We start from the raw sequence: 25,182 nt of genomic DNA on the forward strand, positions 1-25,182 counted from the left end.
AATACAATTTCTTTAAATAATATTATATTTATAATAAAAGAAAATATATTTATATATATATATATATCCCTTTTTTAAAATTTAATAAAATATATTATATTTTATTTTAATATAAGAAAAAAAAGAAAGGAAAATTAAATATTTTTGTATAATATAATATATAAACGTTTTGAATATTATACTTTCTTTTAAAAAATATAAATTTTATTTAAAACATTTATAAATATTAAAGTTTATACTATATAAGGTAGGTACTAATAGATATTTTTAATATCTACTATATCTCGCTCTTACGAATAACAATCTTAGTACAAACCTAAGCTAAAACCTTCTCCAAATCGCGGACCTTATAACTACGGATAATTTAAGCCAAAAACGGAACAATATAATTATTCTTCTTCTCTTACTCTTTTTCGTACTTTATAAATATCAAAAGTTAGTTACTATTATATATATAATAAAAAAAAAATATAATATACCCTTACGAATATTATAATTAGTACCCTCGCCTTTATAAAAATAATTAGTATAAGCGCGCTTAGAAAGTTTAGTACCGGTAACAATATATTTCTCAAAGGGGCTATAATTATTGATTTTAATATATTTATTACAGGCGCGAAGGTTAGTACAACCTAAAAAAAAATAGCGGGCTAAATTTACGAAATACTTATAACAATCCCACTTTAATTTTAATATAATTTCGCTAATTTTAATCTAAAAGATTTTAAAATTGAAATTACGGGTAATAATCTATATTCTTTAATTAGGATTAATTATTTCTAATTAGAATTAATTAATACTAATAAATATTTCTTACTTTATATTCAAATAAGATTTTATAGACCTTATTAATATTATAATTAAAAAGTTTCTTAATAGTAAAACGAATAGCGTCGATATCGTCTTATTCCTAATCCCCTATCTTCATTTTATATATCGCCGATATACCCTTAGCTAATAATATTTGGTAGTATTTGAAGGGGCGTAATTATGCTATTAAATCGGTATTATCAGGGTATTTATTATTAAATATAGTTGCTATATACTATATTAGTATAGGAATAATATATATTATATATACGTACGGGATATGCTTACCGATTAATTGTTGTTGTTTGTAGATATTATCTTTTGATGTGTTGTTATTGGGGTTAAAGTGTTAAGAGTGTCTTGCTGTACGAGGATATATGAGAAAGTGGGGTTTAAGGAAGGTGAAATGCACTTGAACTATATTTAATTACTAAACTGAATTTACATTAACGTGCCCAGGCGCGAACCTATTGCTTGTAGCTGGTACGGACCCTTTTTCTTTCAATTTTTGGATAAACGACCCAGGTTATACTTAGGCCACTGTAGTAAACCCCGGACTCCTTCGCGAGCCCGTCAATCCGTCGGTCTGGTGTGTTCACCAAGAAGTCTAGGTTAATTTTCTTTGGGATCGTTGGGGGTCTTCTCGTCAGCAGTTGGTGGTGTTACTTCTTTTTCACTTTTTCAGAAATTCCCACAAATCTGGTTGCCTGCCGTGCCCGTCATCCAACTTAACTGCCCACTTCCAAGCCCACCGCAAAACTGCTGCACTGTACCGACGTTTGTTGAGGTGGCTGCGCTGCAAGAACCAAACACACTTCCACTTCCTTGCCGCCGTCGCATTTGAACCGCTCTTTCAGCTGCTGCAACCTGCAACCTCACACATCCCGTCACAGCGAACCGCTCGCCGCAAAAAAGACCCCTTTTCTTTGCTGTCGACATCATCGTCTTTATCCGTCGCATTTTTAATTGTATTTTCCTTTTCATCTTGGCCTTTTATTCTCGCGATACAAACGCCCAACTAGAGTCTATACTTTGCTCTCCGTATACATAAATCATAATCATGTCGCGAGGTCTCCGACTTCGATTTCCCCGGCCGAGGGTAAGTCTTTTTTCGTATCCTCCAATCCCCAGCCATCGTGACCACCCTCACCATCAGGCATCACCGTGACGCCATGCTAACAACAGCACGCGCAATACATAGACCTTCCTCGGCTTCATGTCCCTCCAAACCGGCACCGAACTCATCGCCCTCTCGCTCGTCTTCAACCGCATCACAGGCATCTACGGCATCCTCGCCCTCTTCACCGGCTTCCCGCTCTCCCTCCTGCAAATCAGTCTCTACCTGCTCTCCGTCTTGGTCGTCGGCTCGCTGGCGTACCTGATCCCCCACATCCGACACCAATCGCCCTTCCAGAACCTGGCGCTCGCTTTTCTCTATGGCATCGACACCCTCCTCAACTTTGCCTACGTCACCTTCTTCGCCACGACGTGGTACCTGACCCAGTTTCACGACCCGCAGGGCCCCGCTAGCAAGGGTGACATTCCCGAGAGCGCGAGCCCGTCGAACGGCGAGGGCAACTACGAACACGATAGTGCGCAGAAGCATCAGCTGGAGAAGGCGGTGGGCGTGCATGAGTCCGCGGCCAGCATGTGCCTTGTGGTTGGGTTCACGCTGATCCGGATCTACTTTGCGCTGGTGGTCTGCGCGTATGCCAGGGCAGTGGTGCAGAGATATGTGGACATGAACAGCGGGTGGGCCGGTGGGCCCCTGGGTTCGGGAGAGGTGGTTGATGATGATAATGGCAAGGAGGAGGGACACGTTGCGGATCCGTTTGTGGAGGGCGCGCCGCTGGGTGAAGGGTGGCAGGGCAAGATGGGCCGGATGATGGTCGGCTTTGGCAGGGGGTATTGGTTGGGAGGGAGGAAGGAGGACGAGGAGTGGGCGAGGGAGATTGGTGGGCGGTTGAAGGGTGGGAGATACTCTAGGGTATGAGCGGCCACCAGAGTTGAAAAGTGTTTTCGTTCGATGGGACTTTGAAGACGAGGAGACGGCATAGCCAGCAATCATCCCAACATACGACACATCATGCATGGGCATAGAAGAGAGGCATTGGCGCGAAGACAGCCATCCTCACAACGCATTATAAAGAGGAGGATACTGCGACAGAACGCTTTGTTATAGGGGACCAATCTTTCCATGAGGCGGCTTGCTATTGTACATTGAGACATTTGGATTCTTGTACTTGCATCGCATTTGTACAAACTTACCACGGACGGCTGGGGCACCACTATATCCATGATATCTCTATATTTACCTTTCAAGGATACCAGGGGGGGGATTACGGCGCAAAGACATATTTGGGGGAATTAGGCAACGGGTTGGTTTTTTCTGAATTGGTTTATACGCCGTCAGCACCAGCAGGGAGATGTTGGACGACGTAATGATAATAATGGAGGCTCGGGTCATTTGGAGATATATAGTGTATACATGATAAGATAGCTTCATGCAAATGTAATCGACATTTGTGAGAAGCATAGAAATGACACCATAATTCAAAGTCGATATATCCATGTCATTGTGTGTCTTCTTTTTGAATATGCGCAGCAGGGCTTAGCTATGTAACTGCTGGCCCTTCTTGGAGATTACGCCTTGGACATGTCGTTGGCTTGTACCCCCCACCCGACATGCCCGCCTCCCGAGTTGACACCGCCAAGTTGGTTACTTGGGGGAATGTGAGACCATCAAGGTGAAGGAAACAATCAGATGGAGGAGCATGTCACTGATAGAACAATGGGTGGGGATATTCATATATACCTTAGGCCTAGCGCCAGTGCAGAAATGGTTCCAGGTGTGGGTTAAACAGATAGAGTAGGCTCGGGGGATGTTCGGGAATGGGGGGAAAAGGGTTCAGAGGTCCCGTCTTGATATGTCATCCATCCGTCCTGTCAGATTGTTTTCGGACACTACAGTACCTCATGCCCATGTGTGTGTCTCTGTCTCTGCAACTCGGGAATAGAGTCATACATTTCGTCCCATGTCACAGACTAGACCTGAGACCAATGTGGATATCCAAAGATGGGACGGTGTCGGGAGTTGTTCACCTGGAACCACCCCCTGGGATATCGTTGCGAACAGACGTTCACTCTTTTTTTTCCTTCTTCCTCAGCGGTTTGGTTTCTTTTTTTTTGCAGAGTCTGCTGCCTTCCCGAGTCCCCGAGGGCCGTGGCGAGGTCGCGGGGGACATGGATGTCCATCCATCTGTCTGGGGTTTTTTTGTTAGTGCGGTACCTCTGGATACGTCGGGGGTGACAGTGAGATGGACACACACTCGGTTCCTGACAAAGGCAAAAGTTGAAAATTGGAGACTTTCTATTCGCTGGAAGGGTCAGCAAAGAGGCAACTTGGCGAGGGTCAGATTTATACAAAGGCCGGCCAAAGTGGGTGCGCTCATGACTGCGAATGAAGCTAGGCCGATCACGCAATCGCTCCAGACGAAACAACGCAGCCATTCATGTGCCGGCATCACCACAAGTGGACTGCGGGGGCGGCCGGGCAAGAGAGAGTGTTTAGCTGTGCAGTGCTTGTTAGTGAGTTTATAGGTACACTAGAGACAGACAGACATCCATCACCTACCGCGCCCACGGCATTACATAAGTGCCCTCCCACGCCTCGCTGTACGTACATATTTGTCCCGCCCTCCGCATTAGGTTGTGACATTTCTACAAAACCTTTCAATTGAGACTTGTTCTGCCGATTCTCAAGGTTGGGCAGTTCTCTCTTCTCGAAGAAAAAAAATAAGAAAGGAGAAAAGAAGGGAGAGCAAGTCAGTGAATCATCGATATATTCCCTCTCATCCCCAAGGCTCATACCTACCACTGTACTTGTTCCATTCCCTGTGGTTACTCGTTGTTCTCTTTTTCATTATTTTTTTTTTCTTCTTTTTTTTTTTCTCCATTGATACCTCCTTCCTCCTCCCCACACTCCAGCCATCACCAGACTCCAACGATGGCTTCCACACAACAGATCAAGACGCCTCAAGAGGCTGGTGAGTTTGCTTCCCTTGTCCCTCCTTCCCGTTCCCGTTCCTCTCCAGAGATCCTGCACCCCCGCTACATCCGTGCCTTTCATCCAAGTGCGCAATCGGCGCCATGTCCTCTCAACACCAACACCAACACCAAGATATCACGAGATGCATTCGACAGCCAATGAGAACAAACCTAGAATGGAAACCACTACAAAGACAAAATGGCTAATTCGTGACCCAACCCCTAGTCGCCAGAATCGCATACCTGGCCTCCGATGTCGTCGTCTCGGTGCAGCCCTCGCTCGCCGCCGAGTCCGACTTCTCGGCCACTCTCAAGAGCCTCGCCTCTTCCAGGACACAAAGCCTCGTTTCCAAGGCCGCCGATGCCGTCGCCGAGATCATTCCCGTCAGACACAACAACGATCCTCTTCTCTCAGTATTCACACCCATCCGCTCCGGCCGCCTGGTCTCGGTAACAACCACCTCCGAGGTTCTGCTCCCCAGCATCGCCCACCTCTACAAGCTCGCCCAGCTCCCAGTTGTCCTCCACGTTGCGCTGGGTCCCAAGAGCCTCCCAGACTACACCGCCATCACCTCGATAAGGAATTCCGGCTGGACCTTCCTGCAGTCCAACTCTCTCCAAGAGGCTCAGGATCTGGCCCTCACTGCTCATGCTCTCGCCGTCCAGTCCGGCAAGGGTGTTATTCACTTCTTCGACCCCAGCTCCAGCGCTTCCGAGCCGCCCATTGCCGCTGAGGATATCAGCCTTGTTCAGGAGATTCTCAACCTCGACAATGTTCGCCGCTTCCAGTCCGCCTCCATCTCGGGCTCTTCCATCTACGCCAACGACGGCCGCGTAGCCGTTGTCTCTGAGCAGTCCGAGCCTGTTGCCAGCCAGACCATCCTTGATGCCCGCCAAGTTGAGGCCGCTACTGCTACTGCCACCGATTCTCTTGCCCCTGCCCAGGACGGCTCCGATGAGTCCGCCCAGACCAGCCAGGAACAGAGCGAGGCCAGCGAGGCCAGCGCGACCCCCAGTGCCTCCGTCGCCACCACCATCGACGAGCAGGCCCCCGTTGTCACCTCCGAGCACATCTACAAGTACGTCACTGCCATTTGGGCCAAGCTCAACGACCTTGCTGGCAGGCAATACAGCGCTTTCGAGTACTCCGGTCCTTCCAACGCCGAGAACGCCCTCTTCGTCTTCGGCTCCGGCTCTCCTTTGTTCGCTCAGGCCATTGCCCAGGCCCAGTCCGACGACAGCTTCGCCAAGGCCGGTGTCCTCACTGCCCGTCTCTACCGCCCGTGGTTGGGCGCCAAGCTCCTCGAGGCCATCCCCAAGTCGGTTAAGCGCGTAGCTGTCCTTGAGCAGGTCTCGAGGAAGACTACCAAGTGGGGTCCCCTCCTCATCGATGTTCTTACCTCGGTCAAGAGCGGCCCTGGCGGTGTCGAGACCATTGTTGGCCACCAGCTTGGCTACATCTCTCAGGAGACCGTTGTCCAGGCTCTCCGCGGCATCTTCCAGAACCTCACCTCCGAGAAGCCCGTTCAGAACCTCGAGGTTGGCGAGCGCGAGGCCCCCAAGGAGGCTTCCGAGTACGGTCTTGAGAAGCCCAAGCTTGAGACTGCCTACACCAAGATCCTCGACCAGCTCTTTGGTGAGCGCGCCTACATCGCCAACTCCATCGAGAAGGACAACGCCGGTGTTTCCAACACCATCTCCGCCACTCCCGAGTACGGTTTCGGTGCCCTCCTCGCCCGCAAGGAGCGCAAGCAAAAGTTCGTTTCCGAGGTCAAGGAGGCTGCCAGCAACGGCCAGTTCTCCTCTGACGCTCCCAAGCAGGCTCTCGCCAAGTGGGTTGCCAATGCTGAGGACTCCAAGAAGGTCGAGGAGGTCGCTTCTGAGGCTGTCTCCAAGCTCTCTGAGGATGGCTCTGACCTTTCCAAGTCTCTCCTCGAGTACAAGCAGTTCTTCCGCAAGCAGTCCCTCTGGCTCGTTGGCTCCGATGCCTGGTCCTACGACCTCGGCAACTCGGGTGTCCACCACGTCCTTGCTTCCGGCGAGAACGTCAACCTGCTCATCATCGACTCCACCCCCTACTCTGAGCGCGCTGCTGCCGATGCCAACCGCCGCAAGAAGGACATTGGTCTCTATGCCATGAACTTCGGTAACGCCTACGTCGCCTCTACTGCTGTCTACAGCTCCTACACTCAGGTCCTCCAGGCTATGGATGAGGCTGACAAGTTCAACGGTCCCTCCGTCGTCCTTGCTTACCTCCCCTACTTTGGTGAGCACGACTCTGCTCTCACTGTCCTCCAGGAGACCAAGAAGGCTGTCGATATCGGCTACTGGCCCCTTTACCGCTGGAACCCCGAGAACGAGAAGAAGGGCGAGCCCAGCTTCTCTCTCGACTCCGAGCGCATCAAGAAGGAGCTCAAGGAGTTCCTCGACCGTGACAACCACCTCACTCAGCTCATGAAGAAGGAGCCCTCGTTCGGCGCTGTTCTTTCTGAGGACTTTGGTACCGAGATCCGTGCCCAGCAGAAGCGCAAGGCCAAGGATGCTTACAACCAGTTGCTGGAAGGCCTGTTTGGTGCTCCCCTTACCATCCTCTACGCTTCCGACAACGGCAATGCCATCTCCCTCTCCAAGCGTCTGGGTAACCGCGGCCGTGCCCGTGGTCTCAAGACTACTGTCATGTCCATGGAGGACTACCCCGTTGAGGACCTCGCCACTGAGGAGAACATCGTCTTCATCACCTCTACCGCCGGTCAGGGTGAGTTCCCCCAGAACGGTCTTTCCTTCTGGCACGCCGTCAAGGACAACACTTCCCTTGACCTCGCCAACGTCCGTTACTCCGTCTTCGGTCTCGGTGACAGCCACTACTGGCCCCGCAAGGAGGACAAGATCTACTACAACAAGCCCGCCAAGGACTTGGATCGCGTCCTTGCCAACTTTGGTGCTAAGCCTCTAGCTCCCATTGGTCTTGGTGATGACCAGGACCCCGATGGTTTCCAGACTGGTTACTCCGAGTGGGAGCCCAAGCTCTGGGAGGCTCTCGGCGTGGCCAACGTTGATGGCCTTCCCGAGGAGCCTGCCCCGAGGACCAACGAGGACATCAAGATTGAGTCCAACTACCTCCGTGGTACTATCGTTCAGGGCTTGAACGACACTTCCACTCTCGCCATCTCTGCCGACGACTCGCAGCTCACCAAGTTCCACGGTACTTACATGCAGGATGACCGTGATATCCGTGATGAGCGCAAGGCGCAGGGTCTCGAGCCTGCCTACTCCTTTATGATTCGTTGCAGACTGCCCGGTGGTGTGTCTACCGCTAAGCAGTGGGTCCAGATGGACGACATTGCCAACGAGCTCGGCAACGAGACCATGAAGCTCACCACCCGTCAGACTTTCCAGTTCCACGGTGTTGTCAAGAGCAAGCTCAAGCCCGCCATGCAGGCCATCAACCGCGCTCTCATGACCACCATTGCCGCTTGCGGTGATGTCAATCGTAACGTCATGTGCAGCCCTCTCCCCGCTCACTCCAAGTACCACCGCGCGGTTCATGCGTGCGCCAAGCGCATCAGCGACCACTTGCTCCCTAACACTACGGCCTACCACGAGATCTGGTTGACCGATGACGATGGTGCCAAGACCCAGGTTGGCGGTAACGCTGTCCAGGACTTTGAGCCCCTTTACGGCCCTACCTACCTTCCCCGCAAGTTCAAGGTGTCCATTGCCATCCCTCCCCACAACGACGTCGATGTCTACGCCCACGATATCGGTCTCATTGCTATCAAGAATGAGGACGGCAGCCTCGCTGGTTTCAACCTGCTCGCCGGTGGTGGTATGGGTGCCACCCACAACAACAAGAAGACGTACCCCCAGACTGGTCGCATGCTCGGCTTCGTCACCGCTGCTGACGTGCACCTTGCCTGCGAGAAGGTTATGCTTGTCCAGCGCGACAACGGTGACCGCAAGAACCGCAAGCACGCTCGTTTGAAGTACACCATTGACGACATGGGCGTCGATGTGTTCAAGGCCAAGGTCGAGGAGTACTGGGGCCAGAAGTTTGAGGAGGCCCGTCCCTTCCACTTTGACTCCAACGTCGACACCTTTGGATGGACCAAGGACGAGACCGGTCTCAACCACTTCACCATGTTCATTGAGAACGGTCGCATTGAGGACACCGCCGAGTTCCAGATGAAGACTGGTCTCCGCGAGATCGCCAAGGTCCACAAGGGCGAGTTCCGCCTCACCCCTAACCAGCACTTGATTCTTTCCAACGTCGCCGACGAGGACAAGCCTGAGCTCGAGAAGCTCCTTGCCCAGTACAAGCTGGACAACCTGCACCACTCTGGCCTCCGCCTCTCGTCGTCTGCCTGCGTGGCCTTCCCCACGTGCGGTCTCGCCATGGCTGAGTCTGAGCGCTACCTTCCTGTTCTCATCACCAAGCTCGAGGGCGTCCTTGAGGAGGTTGGTCTCAAGCAGGACAGCATCGTCATGCGTATGACTGGTTGCCCCAACGGCTGCGCTCGTCCCTGGTTGGCCGAGGTGGCTTTCGTTGGCAAGGCCTACGGTGCTTACAACATGTACCTTGGCGGTGGTTACCACGGTCAGCGCCTCAACAAGCTGTACAGGTCTAGCATCAAGGAGGATGAGATCTTGACGATTATGAAGGGTCTCCTTAGGAGGTACGCCAAGGAGAGAGAGGAGGGCGAGAGGTTCGGTGACTGGACCATTCGTGCGGGAATCATCAAGGCGACTACTGATGGAAGGAACTTCCATGAGGGGGTGAGTGAAATCTTTTGAGTCCTTATCGTGAAATCTTTGAACATTATGCTGACCGGATTTGTTGCTATAGGTTGCTGAGGAAGAGGGCGATGAGGAGTAAACGTGCTCCACCAGGATTTTGACGATCACAGAAACAGATGCATTGAAATGGGTTGTGGAGTGTGGGTTCAAGGCGGTCAGGGACCCAGGGGGAGCAAGGTTCAAGGGTCAAAGCGCATTCTCATTGGCGTCGAAAATGACTTGGTTGCAGTTTTTGTTTATCGTTTTTACATGTCTCTCCGTATATACCTCTTTGATATCTCGATGCATTGTTTTTTTGTGTCTCAAAGGTTGCTGATAGCTACTCGGGGTTGTATGTTTTGTTTACTTTGACGTCACTCGTGCTACGCGTATGCCAGGGCCCGTCTGAAAGAGTTGGGATGGCACATGGCAGTTGCTTACTTGCTTGCTCGCTTGCTTGCTTGTGCTCGTGCTTGGTACGTATGTGTACACGTGCGTGCGTTCGAGACCAGACGCAGAAGCAGGGCGAGAGAAGTGATGAAGTGTTCACGGGAAGCGGGGATCGAACAAACCTTAACGTTACCATCGCCAAGCAAGCGTTCCTGAACAGCAAGCTGCTAATTTTATAGCCAATAGGCTGTACGGAAAAGAGAGGGGGGGCAGTCGAGGGTTGTGTTGTGGTTGGTTGCCTGGTGACCGATGAAGACTGGATGGACCGTACGAGATGGAGAAGCTGAAATCTGAACAGAGCGAGGGCGGTGATCTGATTTGATCCAGATGATAGCGATGAGACCTGCCACTCAAACCATATTCGATAGTATGTCTTTCAATCTTCAACTACCTACATACAAAAGCTGTCACAAGCACAACAAGCTGCGCATCACCAAGCATCTGCGGTCTTGGTCCCCACTGGCTGAATACATTGGTAGCCAATAGCGGTTGACAGGCATAGGTAGGGTATCCTCCGCCTGGGGCTGCGCAACCCGACCGACCGACCTCCTTCTGCTGGCGCCGCTTCTCCAGCTTCGACAAGGACGGGGGGGAAGTCAGCCCAGCCACCCAATTGCGGGAGCTCCCTCCGCACGCCGTCTCTTTTTCTGGTTCACGGGGATTGCGCAAGGAACAACGGGGAACGACAGACGACGACTAGATTTCACCGCATTTCAACTAAAAGAAGAAAAGCAGGACGACGACGGGAACAAACGAATTGATCCCCCTTGAACTTTCACCGTCAGTACCTACTTGTAAGCAGCCCCACGATAGAGGTAACATGAACCCCCGTTTCCACATCTCCATCTCTCACACCTCAGTGGAGGACCTGGACGGTGGTGACCCGACCCGACCCGACCCGGCAATTGCGATCTAGATGATCTAGTTCATGCTAACTGACGCGCAGTAGGTAGTCGACATCCATCTATCCAAACAACAACGCCTTTACTGCTGTCACTTGACCCGCCGCATTGCTGTTCAGTCACGTCAGTCTGTCAATCTGTCAATCGGGTACTTACCCTATCAGCAAATCCCAATCCACCAACCGAACGACTGGAGAGGGGCCGCGTCAGTGACATAGTGGTTGTCTGCCTACACGCTACACCCACAAGTCAGGTCCATTGTACTATCCATCATCGCATTGAGAGCCAGGACAGGGAAAACCGCAACAGGTCTCACTCTCACATACACCACCCGACACTATGGCCGGGTATGGTCACAGCACCGCCGGCGGCTTCGGCAGCGGCAGCGGCAGCGGTCCGCCAGGCCCTCAGTACATGCTCCCCCAATACGACGAAGGCGACGACCCCGATGCCGATGCGACTCCAGCTAGTCAGGGCGTCCGCCTGTTGACGAACCTCGACAACAGCTCATACATATCAGTTTCCGAAATCACCAGCCAGAGTTCACATAGAGATAATATCAGGCCGTATGTCATGCCCCTCCTCTCACAACCCCTCCATACCAATGCCTCAACCCAGACACATACCCGAACACAGAGTCCTCCCTTCCATTCCAACACCAGTCCCAAAACAAAACAAGGCCATGGCGAAGCCGTCGTGGTCAACATCCCCCCTGCCCTTTCTCCTTCCCTGTCCCGGTCAGTGCCCAACAAGGGACCAGAGAATCAGGAACATCAAACAAGAAACAAGACGGACCTGGAGACGCCCCCGACTCCACCAAACCAAAAAGAGCACGCGGCCACCACCGAAGAAGACGACTCCGACATGGGAAAGGCCGTGACGTTTGCTGGCGCGCCAGAGATACTGGGAAGCGAAGACCCCCAACAGCAATACGCCCACCTACCTCACTATCCTCCACCATACAGTCCCTTTCGACCCGAGGAACAAGATCTATTCCTTATGCGACAGCAGCAGCGACAGCAACAACAACAACAAGCGAAAGCGCAGCCGCAGCAACAAGGAGAATCTCAGCTACAGGAAGGAGGAAAGTTGCACAAGCGAAAGAGGCTGGGTCAAGTGAAGCCTCTTAAGCTGTCTGCGCCTCCACCTACTCTTGCATTGCCCACAATTCCAGAGGGAACATCCCCGCGACGAGCGTCGCTTCGGGAGGCGCGCAAGAAGAAGCAAAGAAGCAAGCAGCGGCTCAGCAACATTACCGAAGAAAAGGACTCTATAAGATCACTTACACCACCACCCTCGGTTCACTTTGGATCACCGAATAGGCGAAACTCAGAAGCAGCACGCTCACATATTATTCCTAATCACAGCAGCCGGTTACGACAAGCTTATGAGCCTTCGATCGACGCCCGCACCTACGAACCATCACTAGATACCCGAACATACGAACCCTCGATCAGCGATCGACGACACATGTACGAACCCTCCATCGACGAACGATCATCATACATGGACCCCCCACGCATCCCACCACCCGACGGCGGATCTTACGTTTCTTCCTACATGGGCACCGAGAGCATGGTTTCGGGACACGGGAGACCATGGAGTCCCGTATCAACAACGGATTATCGAGTTCCACCACAAGGACGGTACGAGCCTTCGGAAATTGATGGTCATGCCAGGCCAGGGACACCGGGATCGAGTTACGGAAATGCGAGGCGACCGCTTCCCTCGGCACCAGCGCCTTTACACTACAATAGCCCAAGTCGCGCAACGAGCCATTATCCACGGTACCACGGAGCAGGAGGTTATGCGGACGACGTGACAGTTAGCATGGGACCGGACGACGATCGTACAGATATCTTTGGCCCCGAAACCGATCTCAGCGAAACGCGCCACCTCAACGACGCATACGGGTTTCGGTCATCCCAGATCACCCTTAGCGAAGATCCCCACGGCACCCACGCGCGTTCCCGGTACGACGACGAAGACGATGTGAGCACCACTTATTCCTCCAACACGGGCACCAGCGCTTCAGGCGTCGACAAGTTCGAGCATTACGGTCCCATTCCGGAGGAAGGCAAGCACGAGCGGCGCGGCGTGCGACCACCACAGATGTCGAGGAAGGAAGTCCAGCTCATCAACGGCGAACTCGTTCTCGAGTGCAAGATTCCGACTATATTGTATTCGTTTTTGCCCAGGAGGGACGAGGTGGAGTTTACGCACATGCGGTACACGGCCGTCACTTGTGACCCTGATGACTTTGTTGCCAGGGGTTACAAGTTGCGCCAGAATATCGGTCGTACTGCCAGGGAGACGGAGCTGTTCATCTGCGTGACCATGTACAACGAGGACGAGTTCGGATTCACACGGACTATGCACGCAGTCATGAAGAATATTTCACATTTTTGTTCCCGAAACAAGAGTAGGACGTGGGGAGCGGATGGGTGGCAGAAGATTGTGGTCTGTGTGGTTTCGGATGGACGAGAGATCATTCACCCCCGGACCTTGGACGCCCTCGCAGCCATGGGCGTATACCAGCACGGTATTGCCAAGAACTTTGTCAACCAGAAGGCGGTGCAGGCCCACGTTTACGAGTACACGACACAAGTGTCTCTGGACAGCGACCTCAAGTTCAAGGGCGCCGAGAAGGGCATCGTGCCCTGCCAGATGATTTTCTGCTTGAAGGAGAAGAACCAGAAGAAACTCAACTCCCACAGATGGTTCTTCAACGCCTTTGGTAAAGCCTTGAACCCGAATGTGTGTATCCTTTTGGACGTCGGAACCCGCCCCGGCGGCACAAGTCTCTACCATCTCTGGAAAGCCTTCGACACGGATTCCAACGTGGCGGGGGCCTGCGGGGAGATTAAAGCGATGAAGGGGCGGTTTGGCGGGAATTTGCTCAACCCTCTGGTGGCTAGTCAGAACTTTGAGTACAAGATGAGTAATATTCTGGATAAACCGTTGGAGTCGGTGTTTGGGTACATCACGGTGTTGCCAGGCGCGTTGTCGGCGTATCGGTACCATGCGCTGCAGAATGATGAGACGGGCCATGGGCCGTTGAGTCAGTATTTCAAGGGCGAGACGCTCCATGGGCAGCACGCGGATGTGTTTACGGCGAACATGTATTTGGCGGAGGACCGAATTCTGTGTTGGGAGTTGGTGGCCAAGAGGGGTGAGAGGTGGGTGTTGAAGTATGTGAAGGGGTGTACGGGTGAGACGGATGTGCCTGGTGAGCTGCCCCCTTTTTGTCAATGTGATGATGATATACTAACGAGTTGTGATAGACACTGTCCCGGAATTCGTCTCGCAACGTCGTCGTTGGCTCAACGGTGCTTTCTTCGCCGCCGTCTACTCCCTCGTCCACTTTCGACAAATCTGGAAAACCGACCACACCTTTATGCGCAAAGCCCTTCTCCACGTCGAATTCCTCTACCACCTCCTGCAACTCCTCTTCACCTACTTCTCCCTGGCCAACTTCTACCTCGCCTTCTACTTCATCGCCGGCGGTCTCGCCGATCCCCACGTCGACCCTTTCAACTCGGACGGCCACGTCGCGCGCATCATCTTCAACATCCTCCGCTACGTCTGCGTACTGCTCATCTGCACACAATTCATCTTGTCTCTCGGCAACCGTCCGCAGGGCGCCAAAAGGATGTATCTCGCATCCATGATCATCTACGCCGTCATCATGGTGTACACCACCTTTGCCACCATCTTTATCGTCGTGCGACAAATCAAACCCTCTCAAAAATCCGACGACAAGCCCGACCTCGAACTCGGCAACAACGTCTTCACCAACCTGATCGTCTCCGTGGCTAGTACCCTCGGGCTCTACTTGGTCATGTCCTTTCTCTATCTCGACCCCTGGCACATGTTCACCTCGGCCATCCAGTACTTTGTCCTGCTGCCTTCCTACATCTGCACGCTCCAGATCTACGCCTTTTGCAACACCCACGACGTGACATGGGGCACCAAAGGCGACAACGTGATGCGCACCGACCTCGGAGGCGCCATTGGCAAAGGTAGTACCGTCGAGTTGGAAATGCCTTCGGACCAACTCGATATCGACTCGGGATACGACGAATGTCTGCGGAACCTGCGCGACCGCGTCATGGTCCCCGCTGTTCCCGTGTCCGAAGACCAGCTGCAGCAGGATTACTACAAGTCGGTGCGCACGTACATGGTGGTGTCGTGGATGGTGGCCAACGCGACGCTGGCCATGGCGGTCTCGGAAGCGTATGGGGATTCGGAGATTGGGGATAATTTTTACTTGCGGTTTATCCTGTGGGCGGTGGCGGCCCTGGCGCTGTTTAGGGCGTTGGGGTCGACGACGTTTGCGGCGATTAATCTGGTGAGTGCTCTCGTGGAGGGCAGGGTTAGGCTGAGGTTGAATATGAAGGGGTTTAGGTGGATTAAGGAGAAGTGGGGGGATGCGGATGTGAAGGGAAAGTTTGAGGGGTTGGGGGATCGGGCGAGGGGGTTGGCGAGGCGGTGATGTCTTGTTTGTTTGGGATTCGATTCTGTTTTATGATTTTCATGCCTGCCGTGATTACGTTGTGGTCAGGCAAGCAGCGAGCAGCAAGCAGCAAGCGAGCGAGCGAGTTCGTTTTCTTCTTCTTCTTTTCTTACGACATCTCACGACGTTACGAGATTCTTCTTTTACTTACTTACTTACTTACTTACCTACCTTTTACGGATGGGGGATGGGGATCATTTGGGAATAAGGGATATGGAAAGGGCTGGTGGCCTTTTGATGGATATAGTATTGTTTTTTTTTTTTTTTTTTTTTTTTTTTTTTTTTTTTTTTTTTTTTTTTTCACCGAGTTGATGATACCACATTATTGTATGGATTGTTTGTTTGTTTGTTTGGGATGGACGTATAGGGCTCAGCTGGCTAGCTACTACCTAAGGATACCAATGATTTGATTGATACCATTAATACCACCAACAGTTTGGTAGCTATGGTTAATGCAGGATTATAGCAACTGACCATGTTTGTTTACTTGTGTCCTTTGTTATGTTGATGTGAAGATTGTTTATGGTGCAGATACAGAGAGAGATATTGAGTTGGGGAGATGACGATGAAGTTGGGGAGTTGTCTTCTCCCTCGCTTTGTCCTATTGTAGGTACCTAGCCAGTTCTTTCAGGTCTACCGTCTTACCTTACTATACTAATTACTTGTGAACTTGAAGAATTAGAACTATATAAGCATTCCTGGAAAGAACTTATCATTTGTGCTCTAGAGGTGTCGCCGATATTCTATTCTGTTCTAGTTACTATTCACAGACTGGCGGGACCAAAATGACTGCGCTACGATACGTGTGGCGGGGAGGAAGTGGATGGGGGGTTAGCCTAGGTGGTCAAGGTTGAACGTCTGTCTGTCATGAGTAGTGTAGAATAACATATATGACTTATAGATGGGGTCGCCAAACTGGGGCGCCGAGCAAGCAACGTAAATAACCACAAAGAAAAAAAAAAAGAAACAAAAGTATTGACGACTTTTCACAGCACCGCGCAACCGATAGATACCTACCTACCTACCTACCTACCTAGCTAGCTAGCTAGCTATGTTGCTTCCGTATCTCCCTCCCCTGGTGGAAGTCCCATCAGACCTTCCCTTCACGCACCATGTCTCTCCCTCAATTTATCCATCCATCCATCCATCCATTCAATTCATTCGTTCATTCCTCCACCGGCAACGTAATGTACTCCCGCGGCTTAACCACCTTTCTTTTCGGCACCCCCTGCGAAGTGCGGATCTTGTGCAAAAAATCAACAATGATATCGTTCTCCTGGACGCCCAGCCCATTAAAGTGCTTGCGCACCGTGCTGGTCAACTGGTCCTTGCTTTGCCTGCGGTATTCCCTGCGTCGCGCAATCGTGGGCGAGTAGAGCCCGACGCTGCCTGGTTGGGTGAGGACCCATTGGTGGACGGGGTTCGCGTAGGCGGTGGGGGTCTGGAGGCGGTAGGCTCGGCGGTAGGCGTGGAGGACTTCGCGCTCAAAGGCGGGCCATTGGAGCTTTGAGAGAGAGATGGGTTAGCTTGTGGACGGTCAATGGGAGGGGAGGGGTGGGGTGGGGAAGTTAATTGCGATTGGGACATTGAGGGATTGGGAAGGAGGAAGTCAACGTACACCTCCTGAGTTGCTTGTCTCTGATTGTGTTGTTGTTGTTGTTGTTGTTGTTGTTATCGTAGTCGTCGACGCTGTTGTCGTCGTCGTCGTAGGATGCGGATGCGAAGTAGGACCGGCGGCAAGAACGGCGGCGGCGTTGGTCACCTCACGCAGGCTCGAGCCCGTGGAACTTGCGCCTCGTCGCATCTTGGTGCCTCCGGTATGGCTATTCTTCTTTCCTGCTCCTCCTGCTCCTCCGCCTCCTCCCTCGTGGGGAGTGTCTGGCTTGTCGTCGTGGTTTTGGTTCTTCCTTGGTGGTGCCATGGCGTACTACAGGGTTTTGTTACGGGACGAGAAACGGATCGAAGAGTGGACTGACTGAATCGATTGGAGGAGCGTCTGGTTGTCGCGTAAACTTCAATCAAATCGGAACGGTGGGTGGTTATGGTATCGAGCAGAGGAGAGCTTCGGGTTGGGTGGTAGTATGGTGTGTACGATTCGTAGTGGCTTTTGGATCACATCGTAAGGTCCAAAGTGGTGGTGGTGGGCGGCTCTGAGGCAGTCGTCGTGGTGGTGTTGCGGTGACCCAAAGTGGCATTGGAGTGTGCCTGTCGGGTGAGAGGGGAAGGAGGACTGGAGACGGGAAAGACGGGTGGGCTGGGATCTTGGGATGGGCAATCGTAGGTCAGGTCAGGTTGGGAAGAGATTGCAATAGTAAGGAAACCTGGGCTCCGGCCGGCACACACACGCCGCTGGTGAGCCGGATGATCCCTGGAAAGCTCTGACGACAGACACTTGACTTTCTCCTCCCGTCTCATTGTAGTGAGTGTGCCTAGAGGTACTTACTTGACGATAGCGTGTGGCTGGGCACATTATCGGCCCATCTGAATGGTCAATGTACTTTCCCCTCACAAATGGAGAGATGATCTGAGCTTCTATCATGGGCCCCGCCCGTTTAAAGTGTTCAAACGCCTGCCACGAACGCGAACGCGCGAGTCCAGCCAGCCATTTAAAAGTGGATCCCAAGATTCAGACGAAAGACACATGCTGCCCCTGCCGAGCCTGCTCTTTTACTACTATTGCATTGCGTCTGGCAGAAGCCAGATTCCCGCAGTGGAAATAAAAAAAATCTCTCTCAAAAACTGTTAAATGCGGTTTTGGGTATGCCGTTTGAATCGAGTATAACTCTAGAGGTAATCATATATAACCTGAAGCGGGATCACCACGACCGCTGCTGGACTGAATCTGGTAACTCTCAGGCGTCACCTCAACAGACAGTCAAATCGAGACCAAGTGTGGATTTTTGGAGTCTCCTATGTAATCATCAAGCCTGGCGGTATAAACAGTTAGTTGTCCATGGTTCATCCCAGGTGCAGAAAAATCATGGCCAGGGTAGCTCGTGGACCTGGCGAGCTTGACAGGGCTGAGGTTCCATAAGAGAGAGCTTCCAGAATGTCCTACTGTAGGTATGTAGGCATTTGTCGAGTTGAAGAATGATTGCGGGGAAGATCCAGGGCATCCCACGTTCCTGTCTCATCATTATTTATTCGTCTAAGGCTTCTCGAACTGTTCGCCTAGAATCAGAGAAACAGGTTCGGGGTTCACCCGTCCGTTCGGGTTGGGGGTCGCTCCGCGGGTATATGTATGTGACAAGGCGTCGACAATGGTGGCGCATAGGTACAATGTGATGGTTAGTTAATTTGATATCGGGGCGTCGTCCGTCACGCGCGAAAGATTGACTTGTGTTATTCTGACAACGGTATCAATTGGGAACTGTCTGTTTAATGAGACCCTTTATTGTTCTTGGTTGTTTGGCGTGCCGGACCAGAATATCTTGATGATTGTGAAGATGACTGAGACTGCAGACTACGTACCATACACGATATGCTAGAAGTAGGCTTGAGGTATATTCCAAGATTTATGTAGGACCTGTGGTGTTGTTACCTAAGCGAGGTCGCGACTGCAAAGAGACGTCGTGGACTCTTGGGTAAATTACCGATCCAACTGAACAAAGTCAAGTCAATGGAATAGGCACACACAGCCTGGCATTCTCGGTTTTACATAGTATGTCGGGCCGGTCTCCTGTTGTCAGCATGAGTGGATACCTATTATGTAGGTCAATCCTTTTCCAGATCTCGTACATACGGCAAAGATGCTACAGAAGCATACATATGATGCCCCTGAGACCCATAGGGATCGTCACGATACAATGCCCGGCTGTAAGCTTGCAGGTTCCCTTCGCGTGGGAAGTGGAGGCCGGCCGGCCGTGTTGGCACGTCAATTCCGCCGAGAACACACGATAGCTTCAGGCACAAATGGCACCTCGTCATTTTCACATGGCCCGTCTTTCGTTCAATGCAGAATGTCACCTTTAATCTACAGATAGTACAGTGGCGTGACGTCGGTCGACTATAAAAGACATGGAAGGTCGGCGGATACACTGGTAGAGGTGATGGAGGTAATTCTATAATACGGTAGTGTACAACCTATACACTACTTGGGACCGACCCCGGAAGGTGGGGCCGTTGCACCCCAATCGCACGCTAGGGTCGGACCAAGAACGGCCCCGCTTAGCGTAGGTGGTGGACTCGTGTGCTACATACCCCCCGTCTGGCCTGGCCCGGGCTAGACGGGAGGGAGGCACCTACCTAGGCACTCCCCCATCCTCTCCCCTCTCCATAAGTTCCCAGAGAGACCCGACCCCCCACACGGAGGAACTCCAGTCTTCCAGTCTCGCGCACTGCACTTCCCCAGACATTCTCCCCTTGGGTCAACAGGAACTGAACCTACCCACGTTCAACCCGCGCCGGCAGACGAAAGAAGACAAAGCAAGGCCACTTCGTCCGCCTGATTGACAGCGGCAATCTTTCACACGGATTACACACGATCCTTCGGACATCAGTGTCAGTCGTTTGTGTCGGTACATGTTGATCAACTCCATCAAACTCAAACGACTATAGACGTTTTCACACAAAGTAGGTATGTTATATCTCCATCAATCATCATGATATAGACGACCATGTTTCCCTGCCCCACCTATCCCAGCATTCAGATCCCTCCGGCGTCGGCAGTCTGCAGTCTCATCTCATCAACAAGCGTTCGAGAAGGCCTCATATTAGGTGGTCTCGTGGATATCATGGGTAACCCCGGGCATGTCACCACTCAGAGCAGTGCCAGCGCATTCTTGACGAGACACAGGCCACCTGACATGCCGAACTCTTCTCCTTTGGCACGTCATTGTGTTACAACTCAAGTTTGAAGAGTCTTCCTACTTTTCATCAAACAATTATTCGGGACAAGGAACTCTGCGTGATCCTTCATGCTGGCACTGGCTGGCGCTTATAATCTGTCACTTTTCACTGCCGTTCTTGGGTCGTACAAGGTGGCTTTCCAACAATGTGCTTGTCTTCATGTCTTGTCTTTTCAGTCTTCCATCCTTTCCGCTCTCTTCAAGACACAGCCTATCGATGGATACCCTGTCTTCTTTTCTGAAGCTATTCAGTCTCCCCATGTTCCAGAGGTCCCTACTTGGGCTTGGTGAACCCTCCTGCTTGCGTGCAGTTCTAGTGTAGGTCTTACAACGAGCATCAGCACCAATGAGGCAAAGGGACCTGTGGGCAAAAAGGCTGGGCCGGTTCTTGTTGGATGGACCGGACAAACAGTGTTCCCAAGGAGCCGTGTCCCGTTCGCTTGAACGACGCCTCCCAAAGTACATAATCCAGCCTCTAGCAAATATTACTCTGCTGGCTGCTGACTACCCCTCCCGTTTTGTCCACCCCCGGTCGCTTTCCCGACTCTCATTCGAATCCTGGTCCCTTCCGGCCTTCAGGCGCCTTTTCCTAATGCGCCCAAGCTGGCGTCCATCGCCATGGATCCGTTCCCAGCGAGCTAGTTACTGATCATTCCCACTCTAGTTCTAGTAGGTCGTCTAGGTCGCCGGGTATTTCTCCCCCTAACAAGTCTTGACGAGAAACAACAAACAATCGCCTTCTCCAGGCTATCCGCCACGCTACGAACTTCACAGTCCCCGCTCTAACTTCCCCAAAAGCTTCTCCTAGTGCGGGGTGGCTTGGCCAGTCTGATGCCGACGGACCCTTTGTACCTACCAGCCATGATATCCTGAGCCTCAGACCAGCTTGTCTCGGCGAAAAAGACATCTTGTCCCAACACCACCAAGCCCCCGTGGGCGCGCAGTGGCCAGGATCGGGCCTTCAATTTGTCTCCCCGCGTTCTGCTCCTGACTTCTGTTACACACTTCGGTTCTTTGCCGGAACAAAAACCATCACCGGGCACACTTGCTGTTCATCTGGATCGTGTACCACCCCCCTCCAAGACAGGCGACCCTGATTTGTTCTTGCTCGTGGGCCAGGCAGTTCGACCGCCGTTGCGCCAGCCCTCCATCCTCTAGCCCCTCCTATCCCGGCGCGTGTCACCTTGACCGACACCAAGTGCGACGTGACCCTACCGAGGCCGGAGTCCCCATTCACAAACCAGGCCATCATGACTTCGGTGCTCCCATCACAGTCTTCCGATATCAAACCTCCTCATTCAGACTGTCTCCCAGACGGAGCCATGCCTCAGTATCAGGAGCCCACGCCTCCTCATAATATCAAGCAGGAAGATGAACAAGAGCGGGGCCGTCGTCGTAGTCGATCTGATGACAAAGATGTCGAAGGGCTCGACCTAGAGGATATGGAAGACGGTGATGGAAATGGGAATGATGCCCACTCGTCCAATGAGGAAGGGCCCGCAAGGAAACGACGCAGAAGCCGCAAGGGTCTGGACAAGAAGTTCGAGTGCCCCGAGCAGGGTTGCGGGAAGAGCTACTCCAGGGCAGAGCATCTGTATGTGAACCCTTGTTTATACGCACATTCTGCATGCTAATCTTCTCTTTGATAGTTACCGGCATCAGTTGAACCACAATCCCAAACAGGTATACAAGTGCGGAATTGGTGATTGTCAACGGACATTCGTGAGGCTTGACCTTTGCAACCGTCATAAGGAACGCCACACAGCCAAAGGGTCAGCACTGAGCAGAAAAGACTCCTTGATGTCCCTGGCCTCCCCGACAACAGATGGCCGTCCCCCTTTTATGGCCCAGGGCTCTGCATCTCCAGAAACGAACCGTCTGGGTAATGGTAAAGGCAGGACCCTTTCCATGCAGTTCAACTCACCCAAGGATGCCATGGGAAGCCCATATACGCCCATGACTGCCAGCGCACCCACAAACGGCTACTCCAATGGCATCGACTACATGCAGCATGATGCTCACTATCAGCACATGGCAGGACAAAGATCTCTTCAACATTCGCCAACTGGACCTCAACGGCCGTCAGTGCAGACAAATGTTGGCCCTTATGGGGTGCTGTCTCCTGTTTCAACGCAGCCGGGGTACCATGGTCATTCTGTCAACACATCGCAGTCTGCGGTCCCATATGTCACACCGCAGAATTTTCCTCCTTTTAGTTTACCTCCATCAGATTTCGCTACGACGTCTCCCGCAGCCGTTGTAAGTAGGGAAGCCCAACAGCAAGCCTATGTGCCCTTGACGACTGCAGAGTCTTTTGATCACCACCCGCAAGATACTGGGGAGATTGTGCGGCTGGATCAGATGAGTATGCAGCAGACAATGCCAGTCTTTGGCACTGACAGCATCCTCAACAAGTCACCATATGTTGGAATGCCTGAAGATTTTATGGCCTACCTGTTCAACACCCATGGTGAAGGATCACCCACCGTAGTTCCTGTTCAGGGACTAAAGTAAGAATCACCGGAAATCATTCCCCGTTCGCTCTGCTAACTTGAAGTCAGTTATGGGGAGTTCTCTACCAACCAGTATCCGTTCTACAACGATCCCAGTCAGATGGGCTACTTCCCACAAATGGCTCCTCAACAAATCATGTCCGTTGAGAACCTGCTGGACCAAAACCTCCCCGAATCAGTAATTTCCGATCCGAAGAGCGCCGAGATTTTCGAACTTATCAAGGAACGGTTCCACGAAAACGGCCACACGCCGATTGAGAGGCAGCGCGACAACATTCTCGAGGGCGACCGCAACAACGAAAACCACATGTTGAGCCGGAAGATGATGCAAGCCTACATTGTGTCTTACTGGCTCCATTTCAGCGACCAGATTCCCATCCTTCATAAACCTACCTTTTCTCCCGACAAAACACCAAACTTGCTCCTGATCGCTATGATGACCATTGGCGCCGCATGCCTGGATAAGGCGTACGGTCAGAAGGTCACCAAGGCGGGTGCCGAGCTGTCCAACTTTTTAGCCTGGCATCTAAGATGGGAGATGTTCCAGGACCCCAACTGCCGGCCACCAGCCAAGCTTTGGGTATTCCAGACGCTCCTGCTTCTCGAGCTGTATGAGAAGATGTACTCGACGAGAGAATTGCACGAAAGAGCCCATATTCACCACGCAACGACTATCACGTTGATGCGTCGTGGCAGGGCCTTGATCGGCAAGTCGGCTTTGGATTCTCCCCCGAACCCGAGGGATGATAAAACCAATGGTTCGAGACATTCGTCAACTTCGGGCATGGCTCACACGCCAGACGAGTGGTGGAATCATTGGATTACCAATGAAGCGACTCGTCGTGCAGCATTTGCAGCCTTTGTAATTGACTCGATTCACGCCACCATGTTTGGCCATTCGACCGTCATGGTGGCCCATGAGATGCGCCTACCACTACCGTGTGACGACAAGCTTTGGAAGGCAAAGAGTAGCGCAGAGGTGGGAAAGATTGAGGCGGAGCTCATGTCACAGGGCAAGCCGATTGGGTTTCTCGATGGGCTCAAGCGGACGTTGAACGGCCAGACGGTGCAAACCAACTCATTCGGTCGCACCATTCTGATGGCGGGTCTGCTGAGCGTCAGCTGGCACATGAACCAGAGAGACCTCCAGGTTAATTCCCTTGGGGCTACCACGGCTCTTGGAGGTCGCGACAAGTGGCGGACCACGCTTACCCGCGCGTTCGATTCCTGGAAGAAGGAATTCGACCGGGCTTTAGAGGAGAAGCGAGGCGACATGGCTGACCCTTATTTCTTTGGAGTCAGGGGCAACGAGACCGACGTGGTCTTCGAAAGTCGCGTTGTCTTGCACCACTTGGCGCACATGGCCATGCACATCGACATTGTCGACTGCCAGATCTTTGCCCGAGCCAAGCGCCTGTTGGGCCGAGCAATTGGCGCGCAAGATCTCAGCAGCGCTACACGTCGCATGAAAGACCAGTGGGCTCCCTCGGCCAAAGCCCGCGACGCAACGTTCTACGCCCTGCAATTCTTGCAATCCGTTTTACTCCCAACCGGCTCCGGCTCTCCCCAATCCAACGGCTACAGCAGCCATATGGACGAAGAATACTCGGCCCGCGACGACGTCCTCCTCAACCGACCCTGGGTCTTGTACTTTGCCGCTCTCGTGGTGTGGTGCTACGGCTATGCTCTGGAGGGTGCATGTCCCGGGCTTCCCATGCCGACTACCCACCAGGATGCCGTCCGGCAGATGCGCGAGTACCTGATCAAGTATGGCAGCATTCAGTCGCCGGAGGATCTCAAGTCGATGAGGGGTATCAACCAGAATACGGCGCTGTTGGTGGTGTTGAAGGACACATTTCGAGTGACGAGGTGGGAGTTGCTTCATGAGGGTGCAACGCTGTTAAATAACTGCATTCTTTTGAATGCTGGGGCGACTGTACCTTGATTGTAGGTAGTCTTTGCAGCTCTCATGACTTGGGTTTTACGCGGTCCGTATTCCAATCTTGTCGGCGAAGGGCGTAGTTTTGGCGGTGGAAGGCGATTATAATGTTCAAGGGGAAACAATGTTGACGTTGAAGGTATGACGAGCTGAGATGATGGCATGGTGGTACATGAAGGGGACTGAGCTGTATACCTACGAGAGGACGTTTTCTGCGGTTGTGGTGGTTCTGAGTTGTGAGTCTTTCACCACACATAGGTCATTTCATGTATACCCCAGCTGTTTGTTTTGTGGTTTTCATTTTTGTTATTTTCTCCTTCTCACAAATGGGTGGCTAGCGCTGCGTTTCTGGCCTGATTATATAACAAAGCACCTCCTCACTTGC

General features: G+C 52.2%; 5 protein-coding genes across 5 annotated transcripts; 4 read left to right on the forward strand and 1 right to left on the reverse strand.

Moving 5' to 3' along the window:
• Positions 1-1,526: 1,526 nt before the first annotated feature.
• B0T23DRAFT_239492 (Inositolphosphorylceramide synthase subunit Kei1-domain-containing protein) lies at positions 1,527-3,015 on the forward strand. Its single transcript, XM_062834013.1, has 2 exons — positions 1,527-1,909; positions 2,012-3,015. The coding sequence occupies exons 1-2, from the start codon at positions 1,871-1,873 to the stop codon at positions 2,801-2,803; spliced, it is 831 nt and encodes a 276-aa protein (XP_062688586.1). The 5' UTR covers positions 1,527-1,870; the 3' UTR covers positions 2,804-3,015.
• A 1,801-nt stretch (positions 3,016-4,816) lies between these two features.
• On the forward strand, positions 4,817-9,730 carry B0T23DRAFT_407914 (sulfite reductase beta subunit; the record flags this gene model as incomplete). Its single annotated transcript, XM_062839245.1, has 3 exons — positions 4,817-4,856; positions 5,084-9,630; positions 9,701-9,730. The coding sequence occupies 3 exons, from the start codon at positions 4,817-4,819 to the stop codon at positions 9,728-9,730; spliced, it is 4,617 nt and encodes a 1,538-aa protein (XP_062688587.1).
• A 1,591-nt stretch (positions 9,731-11,321) lies between these two features.
• B0T23DRAFT_448486 (chitin synthase A) lies at positions 11,322-15,746 on the forward strand (the record flags this gene model as incomplete). The annotated part of the gene is made up of 2 exons (XM_062841049.1): positions 11,322-14,211; positions 14,267-15,746. The coding sequence occupies 2 exons, from the start codon at positions 11,322-11,324 to the stop codon at positions 15,475-15,477; spliced, it is 4,101 nt and encodes a 1,366-aa protein (XP_062688588.1). The 3' UTR covers positions 15,478-15,746.
• Positions 15,747-16,303: 557 nt separating this feature from the next.
• On the reverse strand, positions 16,304-17,514 carry B0T23DRAFT_239523 (uncharacterized protein). Its single transcript, XM_062834014.1, has 2 exons — positions 17,117-17,514; positions 16,304-17,002 (listed from the first exon to the last, which is right to left on the reverse strand). Exons 1-2 carry the CDS (start codon positions 17,417-17,419, stop codon positions 16,664-16,666), a joined length of 642 nt encoding a protein of 213 aa, XP_062688589.1. The 5' UTR covers positions 17,420-17,514; the 3' UTR covers positions 16,304-16,663.
• Positions 17,515-21,296: 3,782 nt separating this feature from the next.
• On the forward strand, positions 21,297-24,814 carry B0T23DRAFT_239561 (fungal-specific transcription factor domain-containing protein). Its single transcript, XM_062834015.1, has 3 exons — positions 21,297-21,939; positions 21,995-22,855; positions 22,907-24,814. Exons 1-3 carry the CDS (start codon positions 21,596-21,598, stop codon positions 24,801-24,803), a joined length of 3,102 nt encoding a protein of 1,033 aa, XP_062688590.1. The 5' UTR covers positions 21,297-21,595; the 3' UTR covers positions 24,804-24,814.
• Positions 24,815-25,182: the final 368 nt, after the last annotated feature.

Source organism: Neurospora hispaniola (genome assembly GCF_033458365.1).
Source record: "Neurospora hispaniola strain FGSC 10403 chromosome Unknown B0T23scaffold_9, whole genome shotgun sequence".
NCBI lineage: Eukaryota > Fungi > Ascomycota > Sordariomycetes > Sordariales > Sordariaceae > Neurospora > Neurospora hispaniola.